Below are 18,338 nucleotides of genomic sequence, written 5' to 3' on the forward strand. Positions count from 1 at the left end.
TCTGAGCCCCATTGGGGACAGGGACCGATTTGCCAAGCTTTGTGCAGCGCTGCGTAATCTGTGTGCGCTATATACATAAAGAATTATTATTTAATACCCAGATATCCTGTCTGGTAATCCACAGCTAGGAAATTGCCAATGTGTAAGGAAAGAAATTACAGAAACCCTAAAAATACTGTTGAACCTTTGGCGCTGAAGCCAGTTTTATCCTGCGCTTTTGTCATTTTATGTGGTGATAACTTTGGTATGATATAACGCAGGTGATATTGAGAGGGTTTTTTTTTTTTTCGTAACTTTTTTGTTGAAAGAATTTGGTTGATATATTCACACGACCATAATGTGGACCTCGATCTCTCCGCACAATTGTTTGACCTCTATTCAGCTCTATGGCACCTGGTCATAGTGCAGTGAGCATATTGGGGGTCATTTACTAAGGGTCGCACTGCTCATTTTTGTCAGACTGTTTGTCTTTTTGGGGGGTTGCGCGGCTGTGACAGCTATATGACAGGTGTATGCGCTGGGATTGTGTCGCGCACAATTTTTTTTTAATGACTCTTTAGTGACTCCCCGCACAGCGCATTATACACGGACAATGCACTTACATGCACCAGGAAGAAGCAGGTGAACTCCAGGGACCTGAGCGGGGAAGTGACACATGCAGGATATCTGGTGCACGATCTTAGTGACTCCCCGCACAGCGCATTATACACAGACAATGCACTTACATGTACCAGGAAGAAGCAGGTGAACTCCAGGGACCTGAGCGGGGAAGTGACACATGCAGGATATCGGGCGCACGATCTTAGTGACTCCCTGCACAGCGTATTATACACGGACAATGCACTTACATGCACCAGGAAGAAGGTGAACTCCGGGGACCTGAGCGGGGAAGCGACACATGCAGGATATCGGGCGCACGATCTTAGTGACTCCCTGCACAGCGCATTATACACGGACAATGCACTTACATGCACCAGGAAGAAGAAGGTGAACTCCAGGGACCTGAGCGGGGAAGTGACACATGCAGGATATCGGGCGCAGGATCTTAGTGACTCCCCGCACAGCACATTATACACGGACAATGCACTTACATGCACCAGGAAGAAGAAGGTGAACTCCAGGGACCTGAGCGGGGAAGTGACACATGCAGGATATCGGGCACAGGATCTTAGTGACTCCCCGCACAGCGCATTATACACGGACAATGCACTTACATGCACCAGGAAGAAGAAGGTGAACTCCAGGGACCTGAGCGGGGAAGTGACACATGCAGGATATCGGGCACACGATCTTAGTGACTCCCTGCACAGCGCATTATACACGGACAATGCACTTACATGCACCAGGAAGAAGAAGGTGAACTCCGGGGACCTGAGCTGGTAAGAGACACATGCAGGATATCGGGCGCACGATCTTAGTGACTCCCCGCACAGCGCATTATACACGGACAATGCACTTACATGCACCAGGAAGAAGGTGAACTCCAGGGACCTGAGCGGGGGAAGCGACACATGCAGGATCTCGGGCGCACGATCTTAGTGATTCCCCGCACAGCGCATTATACACGGACAATGCACTTACATGCACCAGGAAGAAGAAGGTGAACTCCGGGGACCTGAGCGGGGGAAGCGACACATGCAGGATATCGGGGCACGATCTTAGTGACTCCCCGCACAGCGCATTATACACGGACAATGCACTTACATGCACCAGGAAGAAGAAGGTGAACTCCGGGGACCTGAGCGGGGAAGTGACACATGCAGGATATCGGGGCACGATCTTAGTGACTCGCCGCACAGCGCATTATACACGAAAAATGCACTTACATGCACCAGGAAGAAGAAGGTGAACTCCGGGGACCTCAGCGGGGAAGCGACACATGCAGGATCTCGGGCGCACGATCTTAGTGACTCCCCGCACCACGCATTATATACGGACAATGCACTTTCTGTGAAATCCGTCAAAACGGTAAGTAAATGAGCCCCAATGTGTCTGACCACACTGAGTCAGCTGCTGGCCTTTCTATGAAGAGGGGTGAGGAGCGCACACTAATGACCCACTAAAATGACGTATTTGTAAAGTGCATCTCATGTCACATTAAATAAGCCCTTATTTGTCCAAATTGCCCACATAAAAAAAATTGTACAGCCAATAAAAAGGGACAATGCAAATCTGCTGTGAATGGCGCGGCTTCCGCCTCATGCCCTGGCGTGCGCCCATACAGCAGTCACCACCACATATGGGGGATTGTTATACTCGGGAGAGATTGGGGATCAAACTTTGTGGAGCGTTTTGGTATTTTATCCAGCGAGAATTTTAAAATTTTTTGAAAAACACATAAATTGTGTTCGATTTTTACTTTTAACCCCTGTAAAAACAATTAAAGGTTTAACAAACTTTCTAAAAGTTGTTTTACATATGTTGAGGGGTGTAGTTTCTATAATGGGGACAATCTCTCTTTTGGTAGAGTATCTCCAGCTATTTCAAGAAAGCCGCATTGAGGGGACGCTTTTTTCTTGTTATAATGCCAGCAGGGCTGGATGGGGAGCAGGGCTGGATGGGGAGCAGGGCTGGATGGGGAGCAGGGCTGGATGGGGAGCAGGGCTGGATGGGGAGCAGTGCTGGATGGGGAGCAGTGCTGGATGGGGAGCAGAGCTGGATGGGGAGCAGGGCTGGATGGGGAGCAGAGCTGGATGGGGAGCAGGGCTGGATGGGGAGCAGAGCTGGATGGGGAGCAGAGCTGGATGGGGAGCAGGGCTGGATGGGGAGCAGGGCTGGATGGGGAGCAGAGCTGGATGGGGCGCCGATTCCAGGGGCTTTGGAACCCAAGCTCTCAGCTGCTTCATCAAATGTTAGCGAACTCCTAGCTATCTTGCGAGTCTCGTCTCATGCCTGAGAAAAATATGAGGGGTGACAAATCTGTCATCAAAATCAAACATGAGAAACCAGAGGCGCTTACTCATGGCTCCAGGCACCGGGACTGCGCTATCTTCTTACATTTGTTATCTATAGCCTTATTCCTTCTAAGATCAACTGTTCTAATAATGCTGTGTCAGAGGGCTCTGGGGGGTGTTTCCAGAGCCCCTCAGTGATTGTCTCTTCACTCGCTGTTGCAATGAGCAGAACAGGTTTCCCCTCCTCCTGCACTTCCTTCTGCTGCCAGATTACATAGAGCTTGTCACGGATCTATGAGTAATGTCCCTGGTTTATCATGATAGATTCCGATGGTAGATTTCCTTTTAAAGGAAGGAGAGTGGTGTCTGAAATAAAATCTTCAAAGGGCTAGTAAAGAAGTGGGGACTCGATGGCAGATAAAACGGACAGGTCCAAACTTATGACCCTGGCCAAAGGGTCTTCTCTATTTGTTTCCTCCTTTCTTTCTTATAACAATTTGATCTCGAGAAGTAAAAGAACTCGCTGCACAGGTAATCTTGGCCAAAAAGATCCCCACCCCCCACCTATTGACCAAAAAGATCCCGGTTTCCTCTACTGAGATGTGCAGAGAGAACTTCTCCCTGAAGATCTGGATCCTCCTGCTCCAGGGACCATTGCTGCATCCAGCTCTTCATCACCTTCACGGTCTCTAGACCAGTGGTGGCGAACCTATGGCACGGGTGCCACAGGTGGCACTCGGAGCCCCCTATATGGGCACCCTTGCCATGACCCCGGGGCAGGGTTCACCAGACAGGACTCAAGGCCTCTTGCAGCCCAGGACCCCAGAAGGAAGCTACAATGATAATCCAAACTTCTTTTCCTTCTTTCTACTGTATTGGGATCCTCGGGTGCCTATACAATTTAAACCCATAAAAGAGCAGGGAGTAATGAGTTACTGTTTAAATTGTCGCATTGGCACTTTGCGGAAAATATGTTGGTTTTGGTTGTAGTTTGGGCACTCGGTGTCTAAAAGGTTTGCTGTCACTGCTCTAGACTGAATGTTCCCTCCTTGGGAATAAGGTCATTTCCACCCTTCCTATGAGATGATGATTAGTTCCCCTGATATTTGTATTGTCCTAGAATTTCTCCTGGCAGGATTAGATAAGAGGCTCATGGTTTCTACCCTTAAAGTCTAGCTCGCTGCCTTCTTCCATGCTGGCACAGGAATCTTTTGGCGATCTCTTGAGGGTGCTTCTAGACTTCTTCCTCAGAGTCCGATGTCTGTGACTCCATGGAACCTAAACCTGCTCCTTTGATCCCTTCTAGGTCCTCTCTCTGTTCTTTCCGATTACTTAGCTTGAGGACAGTTTTTTTCTTTCTAGCCATTTCTACTGCTAGTAGGGTTGGGGAAATCTAAGTTTTCAGTCAGCCCCATACCATTGCATCCGAGAGGATTCTATAATCTTCAAACATTGGGGCGCATTTACTAAGGACCATGTGGCAGTTTTCTGTCGGACATCGCACGTTCTTTTAGGTGCAAACCCCTTGCACAGGTATTTAAGAAGGGCCTGTGCCACATTTGTGTCGCACGGGACCCTTTTTGAGGCGTGACCGCACTTGTCAACATGCGACACAGAGTGCGGGCCATTCCGGTGCTCAGTTGGACCGTGCGCCAAATTCAACATGCAAAGTTCAACAGACATGTGTTTCACGTCCCATGTTAAAGGTGCTCCAAAAAAAGTTCTGCACTCTGTCGGAGCAGTACAAGGGGCGTCAGATTCATGCAGCTTACACCACAAATCCTGAATCCTGGCGGCCCCTGCGCACCACACAGGCAACTGCGACGCTGTTAGTAAATGTGCCCCATTATCCCTTTTTCCTTCCCAAAGTATTCTCTGAATTCCGCTGTTCTTTTTCTTCTTTTGTCCATTTCCTTCATTTGAAAATGAATTCCATCTGTGGGATGTCCAGAGATGTATCTTCATACATTTCCAAAGGACTGCTGAAATTAGAGCCCATGACCATCTTTTGTTTTTATTGGTTTTCCAAGAAATTTTCACAAGCACCAATAATTACAATCTTTATGTACATTAGTATGAAGTCTTTTTTGCACATTCCAGACACTTCTTCCACAATGGTGATTGTACAAGTTGTCTAGAACGAGTATCATCGAGTCCATTACAATGACAATATAAATGATCTCCTATATACTCTTTGTGGGGATGAGGGTGGCTGGAGGGGGGTGTATATATATGAATGGAGGGAGGGGGAGATAAGAGGTTCTGGGGAAGTGAGGGAGGACACGGTGGAATTGGGTAGAGCATGTAGATGGGATTTCAACATAGTGACGTCAAATTGTAACTAAACATTTAACTAGGAAAAGTTCACAGAAGGTAACTTGTTTGCTCATAAGTCCACAAATTCCTCAAGGTTGTCTCTTGTCAGTGTATATTTCATAAGCATAATATGTAATTTAATTTGGTCCACATAGCAAGGTCCAGAAGGAACCCCGTCCACATGTCTGCCATGCTTCAAAACATTTTGTCCACACCTGGTAAACAACCATGTGTGGACAACCAATGTCAGGGAAGATTACCAAAGGTTAACCACGGTGCCCATAACTTAACTTGTCTCTCATGCTGTCTCGTTTCCCAACTAGCTAGTTCCTCCATCATTTGGATAAAGTCCACCTTGTCTAGCCAACCTGCGAGTGTGGGTCCATCAGTTTGCAGCCATTTCAAAGGGGATTACTGTGTAAGCTGCTTGGACTAGTAATGTGCAAAGATCCCCCTTGTTAGGTTTCCAAGAGTTGTTTGATTACCATAGAAGCGCACCGTAGCCGGGGTGAGGTGGATGGCTTTCGTGGTGATAGTGGAAATTGTTCCAGAAGTGGGTACGTTTATCACATGACCATAAAATATGCCCCCGAGTGCCTCCCTCCCTTCACATCTCCAGCATTTGTCATCTGATGCTAGACCTTTCATCTTTAAGACCGAGGTGGTATTGTACCATCTAGTTATGCTTTTGTACGAATTCTTCTTCGGAGAAACCATGTGAAGGTTTGTGTTTGGTTCTGACCTGTGTGTCAGAGAGTGTCGTCATATCCAATTCTAATTCCCATTGTGTCAAATATCCTGGTGTGATGCCGCTATTCTCTGTCAGAAGAAATCTATAAAACCTGGAGATTGCGCCTTTGTCCTTTTAGTAGCCATTGTTCCACCCAGGTTCGGTCCTTAATAAGCTGGTGTCGTCATTTTAGCTACTCCAGGATCGGAAATTTGGTGGGTGCGGTATTACTTTTTCCAATCTGTTGTAATTCCTCTGGTTTCCCAGGTGGGTTTATATACATTCATGGAAATGACATAATTCAATAATCTCATTGCATATTCATATCTAATATATGCATATTACACCATCAAATTAAAGTGAAATATTGTTCATAAGTGTCCATTAGAAAACATACAAAATCATATAATAGTGCAACGACTAAATTATGTGAACGTCTGTGCCGGAGCTATTAAATCGCCCGTTTCCTTCATCCGACCACGTTCCACTTGCGTGTGCGCGTGTTTGAGTACGGAAGTACTGTTCAGTACTGTTAATTGGATACTATCTGATTCTGTGCAGTACATAAGCCCAAGTCACTAGGCACCATCTTTAATGAGGGCAAGTAAGCTCAAAAGTTCTTCAAAACTGCTTCATTGTACAATCGATATGAGGAAAAAAGGTAAAGAATATAACAGAAGTTAAGAAATAGCGGAGGGTTATTTTATGGCTATATGCCAGTTCTGTATATAGATATATACATATATTAAAAGTGATGTGATCAGGGCCTCAGCTCCTCCCAGGGAATGCCGTGCTCCGGTCCCAATACTGATAAACAAGCATCTCATGTTCCCAGAGAGGTGACCGTCTAAAGGTCCGAAATACATCGTCCATCGTTTGATCAATCCCATGAAGATAACAATGTATGATGATATATGGAGGAAAAACCATATGGTACTTCCAATATAAGAAACACCTTTCAAATCCTAGCTGCATTTGACAGGAAAATATAATTAAGAAAACAGCAGAAAGAAAAGTGGATGTAACCGGGATCCATTAACTCGCTAGCGTTTGCCAGAGAACACCAGGATTGGCAAATTCGACCCTGTGCTCAAAGAAGGTTCACACTGAGCACATGTGACAGACTGGAGAGGCCGTGGAGAGCGATCAACATCCTTCAGCATCACCAGTCTGGCAGTGGAGCAGTAATGTTGAGGAGGCCGCACAGACCTCGTCAGAGGTAGCCTGATTGCCGCTAGGTACCGAGATCTTAGACTCCTAGTGAGACCATATGCTGGTGCAGTTGGCCCTGGGTTCCTCCTGATGCAGGACAATACTAGACCTCATGTGGCTGGAGTTGGCGGATGCTTTAGTCTAGGTCTGGGAGGAGATCCCTCAGGAGACCATCCACAACCTCATCAGGAGCATGCCGAGGAATTGTAGGGAGGTCATACAGGCACGTGGAGGCCACACACAATACTGAGCTTCAGCAGGAGCATACTGAGGCATTGCAGGAAGGTCATACAGGCATGTGGAGGCAACACACAATCCTGAACCACAGCAGTAGCATGCCGAGGTGTTGTAGGGATGTGAAGGCCACACACAATACTGAGCTTCAGCAGGAACATGGCGAGGCATTGTAGGGAGGTCATACAGGCACGTGGAGGCCACACACAATACTGAGCCTCATCAGATGCATGCCGAGGTGTTATAATAAATAACACATTACATTTATAAAATCACATGTTAGAAAAAGCAAAAACACTCAGTATGTATCACAGAAAATGCTAAGGTCAATGACACATTCCATCATGAATAGGTGACATCCGCTTCCAATCCGTGTGAACTGCTTTCTAGGAATAGCCGTGAGACACAATTCATTCCGTCACAACATCTCCTCCTAGTGGCTGCTGGTGGAAGTGTAGCACATAGAAAGCTTCCTATTGGATAATGACAGGGATGAACAACATCCTGTCTGCCCTTCTAAGAATATTAAACACACACAAGCGTATTCCCGAAGCACAAGTGTATTTCTATGGTAGATTTGTTGGATCTGCATCAGATGGCTGCCGGGTGCCTGAAAAAGGCAGAGCTAATAATTCAGAAATATTTTGAATGATTTAATCTGGTATTCCCAAGAAAATCAAACTAAATGTTACTGATCACAACATAGTTACCATATATACTCGAGTATAAGCCTAGTTTTTCAGCACACAAAAATTGTGCTGAAAACCCAAACTCGGCTTATACTCGAGTAAAAAAAAATATGGAAAAAAAGGTCTTTTTCTGGCTTCCCCAGGTGCTGGCTATATACTATGGGGCAGGGATATATACTGGGGAGGCTGTGACCAATGCATTTCCCACCCTCGACTTATACTTGAGTCAATAGATTTTCCCAGGTTTCTGTGGCAAAATTAGGGGCCTCGGCTTATACTCGAGTATATACGGTATACACTCACCGGCCACTTTATTAGGTACACCTGTCCAACTGCTTGTTAACACTTAAATTCTAATCAGCCAATCACATGGCGGCAACTCAGTGCATTTAGGCATGTAGACATGGTCAAGACAATCTCCTGCAGTTCAGACCGAGCATCAGTATGGGGAAGAAAGGTGATTTGGTTGTTGGTGCCAGAAGGGCTGGTCTGAGTATTTCAGAAACTGCTGATCTACTGGGATTTTCACGCACAACCATCTCTAGGGTTTACAGAGAATGGTCCGAAAAAGAAAAAACATCCAGTGAGCGGCAGTTCTGTGGGCGGAAATGCCTTGTTGATGCCAGAGGTCAGAGGAGAATGGGCAGACTGGTTCGAGCTGATAGAAAGGCAACAGTGACTCAAATCGCCACCCGTTACAACCAAGGTAGGCAGAAGAGCATCTCTGAACGCACAGTACGTCGTACTTTGAGGCAGATGGGCTACAGCAGCAGAAGACCACACCGGGTGCCACTCCTTTCAGCTAAGAACAGGAAACTGAGGCTACAATTTGCACAAGCTCATCGAAATTGGACAGTAGAAGATTGGAAAAACGTTGCCTGGTCTGATGAGTCTCGATTTCTGCTGCGACATTCGGATGGTAGGGTCAGAATTTGGCGTCAACAACATGAAAGCATGGACCCATCCTGCCTTGTATCAGCGGCTCAGGCTGGTGGTGGTGGTGTCATGGATCCATCCTGCCTTGTATCAGCGGGTCAGGCTGGTGGTGCTGGTGTCATGGATCCATCCTGCCTTGTATCAGCGGCTCAGGCTGGTGGTGGTGGTGTCATGGATCCATCCTGCCTTGTATCAGCGGCTCAGGCTGGTGGTGGTGGTGTCATGGATCCATCCTGCCTTGTATCAGCGGGTCAGGCTGGTGGTGGTGGTGTCATGGATCCATCCTGCCTTGTATCAGTGGGTCAGGCTGGTGGTGGTGGTGTCATGGTGTCTTTGGGCCCCTTGGTACAACGCCACAGCCTACCTGAGTATTGTTGCTGCCCATGTCCATCCCTTTATGAGCACAATGTACCCTGTAACATCTGATGGCTACTTTCAGCAGGATAATGCGCCATGTCATAAAGCTGGAATCCTCTCAGACTGGTTTCTTGAACATGACAATGAGGTCACTGGACACAAATGGCCTCCACAGTCACCAGATCTCAATCCAATAGAGCATCTTTGGGATGTGGTGGAACGGGAGATTCGCATCATGGATGTGCAGCCGACAAATCTGCGGCAACTGTGTGATGCCATCATGTCACTATGGAGCAAAATCTCTGAGGAGCTTCCAGCACCTTGTTGTATCTATGCCACGAAGAACTGAGGCAGTTCTGAAGGCAAAAGAGGGTCCAACCCGTTACTAGCATGGTGGACCTAATAAAGTGGCCGAGTGTATATGTTCCATAGAGAGAAGGATTAAACCGCAGTTGTATGCAATTGACTCAACCGTGTGTAAGATACCAACCAATTTATTACTAGGCTCAGATCCCAATACAATAGTTACAACACAATGTGGAAATAAAGAACATTAACAATGATATAAGAATTCCTTTTGGTTGCTGAGTGTCCAGGGTGAGAAGACAATATGCTGCTCTTTTAAGTTTTTGATTTCTATCTCCTCCTCTACAAGATCTAAACACATTTTCTATGGCGCAACCAGTTAGCAGGCTCACATCCCCCTTGTGTTGCGTCACAAAATGCTTGGATATCCCTGAAAAGGTCTTCCCCATCCATCAATCATCATATATTCTCCAACATGAGAATGTCACACCCAAGATGGCTGCTCGACACAGCACAAGAGACAACGTAACGCCCTCCCTCTAGTGGTTATTGCAAGATACAGCAGTGAACTACAACTCCCATGACCCTCTGCTTCAGCATCTACTTCCAGGTTATCCGGCTGCATGTGCTACACAATCCAACTTACAGAGGAAGGTAATAATGAGAGGTCTGATATATTGTGTGTGATAACAGGTGCATTATACGATAATATCAGCGGGAGAGACCGTGTAAGGGGTCAGTCACCACTAGAAGCAGGTGATACGTGTATTGTAATATTGGGAGATGTGCACTGTAATACCAGTCTGTAGCGGAGGTCATTGAAGTATATACAATGCTCCCCCAGTTTACCATAAACAGCCCCCCACATAAGTGTCCCCCACCTTTAATTAAAATGTACAGCGTCTTCCATATTATAATATTGTGTCTGTCATGAATTTATTAGAACAGTGATTTACATATATACTTCACCAGAACAAAGCTTTGTACATAAATACAGCACCAGTATGGAGTCTAATACATAAGTACAGCACTAGAACCAAGCTCCATACAGAAACAGCATCCGGACCTTGTCCTTGTACCTATATACATGTTAGGGATTTTTATGCAGGGCCCCAACAGCCCTCTTGACTTTTGTAAGGTGAGTCCTAATTAACCCTTTCATGATTGAACATAAAGACTAAGCCACACACGTCGAAGTCTTAGTCAAGATCTCCCTCCCTTTAATAATCAAAATGCATAATATATATCAGACAGAAGAGTCATCAAAGGGGTGTGAATAGTATACTGCAAAGCTATTGGACATCAGCATATTCTAGGAAAAAAAAGTGAATTAATTGTGCTCAGTTCTCAGAGACCTTGTACACAGATATTGTTTATACTAAGAAGAAGATAAGTGGCTCCAGAATCATCTTATTATGCAGCTTCGAGGACAGACTGGCTTCTCATTAAATGTCAAAGGGTATTAGCTGACAGGCGAGCAAACATGTTACATAAAATGATGTTTGAATCATGACATTAACTTGACAATGGTCAGGGAACATGGCCGCTGTATCTAAGATGGCGGACAGTAGTCAAGATGGCGTCCGAAACCAGTGCGACCTCCTTAACAATACATATATACAGTATCTCAAATTATTTTACATATGTACAGAGCCCTCTAATTTACATGTTTACAATACAAGAGATGTAATGAGCCTTATGCTACTTAGAGGTGGGATACAGGGGCGTAACAACAGTGGAAGCAGCCATAGCAGCCGCTATGGGGCCCACAGTGTCAAGGGGCCCCATCATCTCACCGGACACTAAAGAATGGAGGATGTGCACCATTATATGCATATTATACTGCACATTGTACAGCATAATATGTATATAAAATATATGTGATGTACATATGCTGTATATGTGTGTGTATCTGTGATGTGTATTTGCTGTGTGAGTATACGGAGTATGGTTTGTATACACTGTATTTGTGTTTATATGCTGTATGTCTGTATATGGCACTGTATGTGTGTATATGTGATGTGTACATGCTTTATATGTGTGCGTGTGAGTGTATATATGTAAATCAATGTGTATATATGAGTGTAATATGTGTATTTTATGCCAGAAGGGGGCCCCATTCAGAAGTCTGCTATGGGGCCCTGCCCCTCCTAGTTATGCCAATGGTGGGATATAATGTACCAAAATTGTAAGATTGGGGGTTCAAGTGCTGGGACTCCACAAAGGAAACAATCTGTGATGGGACCATTCATGAGAAGACTAAAGCGAGGTCCCCTTATCTGCTTCTCAGGGAGACACAAGGTACAAGCTGAGCCCTTTCCTTAGTTCACAGGAGGACGATCGTCTGGTGATGCCATGAGGCCATAGCACTGACAATGGCAAAGGACGAGGTGACTGAGAGGGTCCTTAACCTCACTTTGGAGATCATCTACTTGGTAACTGGAGAGGTGAGGAAATTGTACGTCCATTGTTATACACCTGCAGGGCCATGGAGGCCACTTATCGGCCAAAGCGAGACCCGTGATGGACAACATTTTTGGCCAAGGCCAGAATGTTGTGAACAGGTTCCAGTTTCAAGACAGGACCCGGAGCAGGGTAAATACACGATGGGGGGTTTCTAGAACTTCTTGTTTTGTTACATACATGCAGTTTAGGTCACGTCAGACAAATTATTTTTTGTTTCCCAGTTAAAATTGGATTTTTAAAAAAATTGGGTTGTCAAGGGAACAGGGGTGTATAATAAAGCTGGGGTTAAAGTTTTTTTTTAAATCAGGTAACTTTTATTAAAGCATATGTGTATTACAGTATACATATACAAATAGCACCAGTTCAACTGTAAATATAAAGCATTGATTCTGAACATATAAACATTCCCCCCCCCCCCAACTCCCCCCTCCCAGGTCTGGCTGTACCATGTTCCTCAAGAGGCATTCCGTATTCTATCTCCCAAAGAGCTATCTCCTTTTTAACCTCAGTTCACCTTTTCCCTCCCAATTTCAACTATCCTACAGGGCATACTCTTTGCCATCTCCGGATCAGATCTTCTGTTCCCATTCCTGGGCATTCCAGCCATTTTTTCCATTGTTTCCCGAACTTCTTAACTGCATCTCTCTTTAGATATACTCCCAATTCCATCTTAATTGTATTATTCAGTGAGCTTTTGATTTCTGACATCCTCGGGGGATCAGCATCCAACCAATGCCTTGCAATGGTCTTACGTACTTGATACAACACCTTAGCCACTGCCGTCTGTTCTGCCCTAGTGACATCTACCTCACCCACGAATCCCAATACACACACTTTAGGATCTTGCTGAATTTGAACGCCATAAACCTTTTGTATTAACCGCTGGATCTTGTTCCACAACCCCCTTAACTCCGGGCATGTCCAGAACATATGTAGTATGTCCGCCCCCTCAGCTAGGCATCGTGGGCATTTTGAGTCCGCCCTCAATCCCATCTTATACAACACTAACGGGGTTCTATATGCCCTGTGTAAAAGAAATAGTTGGGACCGTCTCTGTGCTACATTCAAGGATATTTTATGCAGAGATTCTAAAATCTCCTCCCATTCATCATCCGGCAATTCCCCGACCTCAAGGTCCCATTTCCTCTTTGTTGTGTTCATCAAATCACCCAGCCGTTTATCCAATATCGCCCCATACAGTATCGATATAAGATTCCTCATATTCTGGGCTTGTACTACCCCTGTCATAGCCCCCAGTGACGAAATCCCAATCTCTTCAGGTCCAAACTGCGCCTGCAAGCTATGTCTCAACTGCAAATACTGGTAAAACATACTCCTGGGCACCCCAAATTCCTCCTCCAGTTGACTAAAAGATTTAAGGTTGGATCCGTCATATACCTGGCTTAAATATTTTACCCCCTTCTGTTTCCAACTTTGAGTATTATCCAGCATGTACACCTCCCCCAGATATGGATTATCCCATAGCGGAGTATATTTTGTCCAAGATCCTATCCCCATTATCTGTTTGTAGACCTTCCAAATTTTTTGCATCAATACTAGTGTTGGGTAGCGACTCCCTTTATTCCCCAATTTACCCGCCTCTAATACAGCCACTGGATCCAACGCTTCCCCATAATGCCTAACTACCACCGGGCACCAGGACTCCTCACCCGGTCTCTCCCATCCTCCGAAGTGCTGGCATTGAGCTGCCATATAATATGCCCACGCATCCGGGACTGCCAACCCCCCTCTATGCTTAGGTAATTGCAGTTTCTCTAATTTTATTCTAGGCACACCCTGCTTCCAAATTAAATCCCGAAACAGGCTATGAATCTTTTTGAACCAAACTTTCGGTATCCACACCGGAGCATTATGTAAAATATATAAAAATTGTGGCATTAAGATCATCTTAATTAAATTTGCCCGACCTAGGGCCGATATAGGTAATTTATTCCATACCTGGACCCTAGAGCGTGCCTCCTTTAGCAGTGGCACTAAATTCAACTCAACGTAATCCGGTATGTTCCTAGTAACCCGGATTCCCAAATATTTAAATTCCTCCACCACTGGAATTTCCCCCACCTGCAACAGTTCCGGACAGTTGCTGGACAGAGGAAGCAACGCCGACTTCGGCCAATTAATCCGGATACCGGAGAAACTCCCAAAGTGCTCCAGCACCTCCATTATTATTGGCATTGCAGTCTGTGCCTCCGCCAAGAATAAAAGGACATCGTCCGCATACAGTGCAATCCTTTCTTCCCCCCCTGTATAACTGAACCCTTTCAAGGCTGGATGTTGTCGGACTATACAAGCCAGGGGCTCAATAGCGAGAGCAAACAAAAGGGGCGATAGGGGGCACCCCTGCCTTGTACCTCTCTGTAACTGAAATTGTTCCGAGACCCCCCCATTCGCCCTCACATTCGCCACCGGTGATTTATATAGCAACCGGACCCACTGTATGAAATTGGGACCAAACCCTAGCTTTTCTAATACTGCCCATAAGTACTCCCATTCTATACTATCAAAAGCCTTGGCGGCATCTAGTGACACCACCGCAGCTCTATCCTTATCACCCTCAACAGCCTGTAAATTCAAAAATAATCTCCGGAGATTTAACGCCGTTGATTTGGAGGGAATAAACCCTGATTGATCCCTGTGTACCACAGACCCTACTACTATACCCAACCGGTTCGCCAGTACCTTGGCTAGCAATTTAACATCTGCCGTCAGAAGAGAGATCGGCCTGTATGATTCTGGCAGTCTTGTATCCTTCCCCTCTTTAAGGAGCACCACTATCAGTGCCTCATAACAGGAGGCTGGCAGGCTACCCTGCTCCATACTGTCTTTCAGCGTTTCTAACCATTGCGGTAGTAGTATCTCCCCAAACTCCTTAAACACTTCTATGGGGAGGCCATCCATTCCTGGCGCCTTGTCATTGGCCATACTCCCCATTGCCTGTTCCAACTCCTCTAGAGTTATTGGGCTTTCCAACATTTCCCGTGCCTCTGCATTTAGCCTGGGCATGCGCACCTCTCCCAAATAAGAGTCCAGTTGTTCCCTAGAATAATTAGCCCGGGAAGAATACAGTTGTTTATAATAAGTACACAGTACCTCTAATATCCCTTCCGCATTCGTCACTTCCCTCCCTTCAACATTCTGTAATGCATATATATATGAGTTAGTCCTCCGGGCATTTGCCATCCTAGCTAACAATTTCCCCGTTTGTTCCCCCTCGGCATAGAATTGTTCTTTTAGAAACATAAGCTTGTTCTCTGCCTGTTCCAGCATATGCTCTTTCAACTGTTTTTGCGCTGCTATCCACCTCTCCTCCGTCTCTCGTGTGCCACTGCGAACATGTTGTTCCTCTGCTTCCCTCACTCTATACTGTAGCTCCACTCCAATTCCTCTAGATTTAGTTTTAACCTTTTTTATTTCTCTCGCCAAGGCCCCTTGCAGGAACATTTTCATGGCATCCCATAGAACCACTCTAGACACAGATCCCTCATTATATTCCAAATATTCCTTCAAGCGGTCCTTTACCGTCATCCCATCTATCAATCGCAACCAAAACGCATTCATGCGCCACCCACCCTTAATACGTCCCCCCCCCCCCCCCCAGTTTACTGTCAGTAAGATAGGGGAGTGCTGGGGTTAAAGTTTAGTAAATTATCAACATCCAGCCACCAACTGTACAAGTTCTCCCACTTATAAAGATAAGAGGAGCCAGTAACTGACATCATAGGTGGAGCCTCAACTATGAGAGACAAAGGGGGACATTTACTTACCCGGTCCTGTCGCGGTCCCTGAGGTCCAACGAGAAAGAAGTCCGGCGCCCGATATCCTGCATGTGTCGCTTCCCCGCTCAGGTCCCCGGAGTTCACCTTCTTCTTCCTGGTGCATGTAAGTGCATTGTCTGTGTATAATGTGCTGTGCGGGGAGTCACTAAGATCCTGCGCCCGATATCCTGCATGTGTCGCTTCCCCGCTCAGGTCCCCGGAGTTCACCTTCTTCTTCCTGGTGCATGTAAGTGCATTGTCTGTGTATAATGTGCTGTGCGGGGAGTCACTAAGATCCTGTGCCCTGATATTCTGCATGTGTCGCTTCCCCGCTCAGGTCCCCGGAGTTTACCTTCTTCTTCCCAGTATATGTGAGTGCTTTGTCTTGCATCACTATTTGTAATTTTAAATCCCGCACTTTGTCCGAATCAGTCGAGTTGTCCGACGGCCACGCCCCCAGATTTGTGTCGCATGAAAGTCGGCGTGATTGCACCAGAATCTGATCGCGTGCACCAAAAACCCCAGTTAAATATGGCGGAAATCGGAAATAGTCAGGAAACCCCACGGAAATGTGGTCCGCGGACCCTTCATGTCCCATACTGTGATAACAAACCCAGAAAATTACATGGTTTGATATTTAAATAATGTATTTGCAAATTATAGAGGAAAATAAGTATTCGGTCAATAACATACGTTCATCTCATTACTTTGCTATTTCCTTTGTTGGCAATGACAGAGGTCAGATGTTTTCTCTAAGTCTTCACAAGGTAGGTACACACTGTTGCCGGTATGTTGGGTCGTTCCCCTAGGCAGATCCTCTGTTGCCCGGAAACACATAATTTCAACTACATCCAAAGGTTTTCTATGGGGTTGAGACCTAGAAACGGGTTAGGCCACTCCAGGACCCTGAAATACTCCTTATGACGCTGCTCCTTTGTTGCTGTAGTGGTGCTTGGGGTCCTTGTAATGCGGAAACACCCAGCCATGTCTCATCTTATTTTTTTTTATTTTTTTTTATATGCAAAAGACACATTCAGTACAAAAACAATGACTTACATAATCAAAAACATCATATTTTCCTACCCCCACCCCTTCCTTCTCCTTCTTGTATGTCTTCCATTCTCTAATACAAGCTGCTCCCTATTGCAGATTGAGTCTCCCCAGTCTGGTGCGGGACACTATTTAGTTTCTGGTGTCCTGCGCCCGCTCTTTGGTCTTCACCGTGGTGGGATTTGGAGTTTGTGATTGTTTGAGGTTGTGTCTTTTATACTGAAAAAGTTGAAACAGGATCCATTGCTGCAGGTAATGAGTGGAGGACAGAGAAGAAGTTACAGGTCTGTGAGAGCCAGAAATCTGTTTTGTTTGTAGCTGACCGAATACTTATTTTCCACCATGATTTGCAAATAAATTCTCGATGAGATTTTCTGAATTTCTTATCACATTTTGTCTCTTTTATAGCTGAGGTTCTACCTGTGACGTCACTTACCGGCCTCTCATCTTTATAAGTGGGAGAACTTGTATAATTGGTGTCTGATTAAAGACTTTTTTTGCCAACTGTATAAGATTATATTTATCAGGAATCCACCATTGTAAAGAAGAAATCTGGTGAGACTGTGACCTCCATGTCAGGAAGATGGCGTAGGACCAAGAACTCCATCATGGAGCCTCCATCACTGACCCCTGAGAGGGACATGGAGCAGAAGATCCTGGAGATCACCTATAAGATGATAGAGCTGCTGAGCGGAGAGGTGAGCGCTGCAGGGAATGCTGGGACATTATACAGTATTATACACAAGGGGTGATGTGTCTGGGTGATGACTGTGTCATTGTGGGTGTCAGGTTCCTATAAGGTGTCAGGATGTCAGCGTCTATTTCTCCATGGAGGAGTGGGACTACATAGAGGGACACAAGGACCAGTACCAGGACCTCATGATGGAAGACCAAGTATCTTCAGGTAATATCTTCTCCATCGAAAAATATGAAAACTTAAAAATCACCTCATCCTAAGATAGATGATAAGTATTATATACACAGGGTCCAGCACCCAGCTCTCCCACTGAACCCTATGTCCCTATGACATCATAGACATTGGTCATATGGCCACTATACAACGTAAGGTGCTGTTCCCGGTTGACTATGCAGAGATCCTTGTCTGAATGCTTCATAGTTAATCGGCGGAAGTTCTTGGTTTTCAATTCTTGCCAAATTGATTTAAAAAAAAAAAAATGACATGGACTTAATGGTGCATCATGGATCAAGGATGTTCAAATATATCACCAATCTTAGTAAAGTATATTTGTATACCATACAGGCTACTGATACACCTCTGCGTTGGTGAAAATAGTATAAAATACCATATAATGCCTTTATTTTCTTCTCTCTCTGTATATCTGCCTCTCACTTTATCTGCTCCCCTTTTTAA

The 18,338-nt window shown here is 45.5% G+C and overlaps 1 protein-coding gene across 7 annotated transcripts in view; it reads left to right on the forward strand.

Annotated features, from left to right (window-relative positions):
- The window catches only part of LOC140106075 (uncharacterized), a 28,821-nt gene that overhangs the window by 8,805 nt on the left and 1,678 nt on the right, over positions 1-18,338 (forward strand). For 2 of the 7 annotated variants that reach the window (XM_072130282.1, XM_072130281.1), the window contains exons 2-4: positions 12,000-12,121; positions 17,494-17,664; positions 17,756-17,870. In XM_072130282.1, the coding sequence (XP_071986383.1) occupies positions 12,050-12,121; positions 17,494-17,664; positions 17,756-17,870 (358 nt within the window). In that variant the 5' untranslated portion in view covers positions 12,000-12,049. Of the gene's footprint in view, positions 1-10,176; positions 10,329-11,964; positions 12,122-17,493; positions 17,665-17,755; positions 17,871-18,338 lie in introns of those variants that run through there. The other 5 variants (XM_072130284.1, XM_072130286.1, XM_072130283.1 and 2 more) reach the window with 4 other exon arrangements.

Source organism: Engystomops pustulosus, chromosome 11 (assembly GCF_040894005.1).
Source record: "Engystomops pustulosus chromosome 11, aEngPut4.maternal, whole genome shotgun sequence".
In the NCBI taxonomy this organism is placed as follows: Eukaryota; Metazoa; Chordata; class Amphibia; order Anura; family Leptodactylidae; genus Engystomops; species Engystomops pustulosus.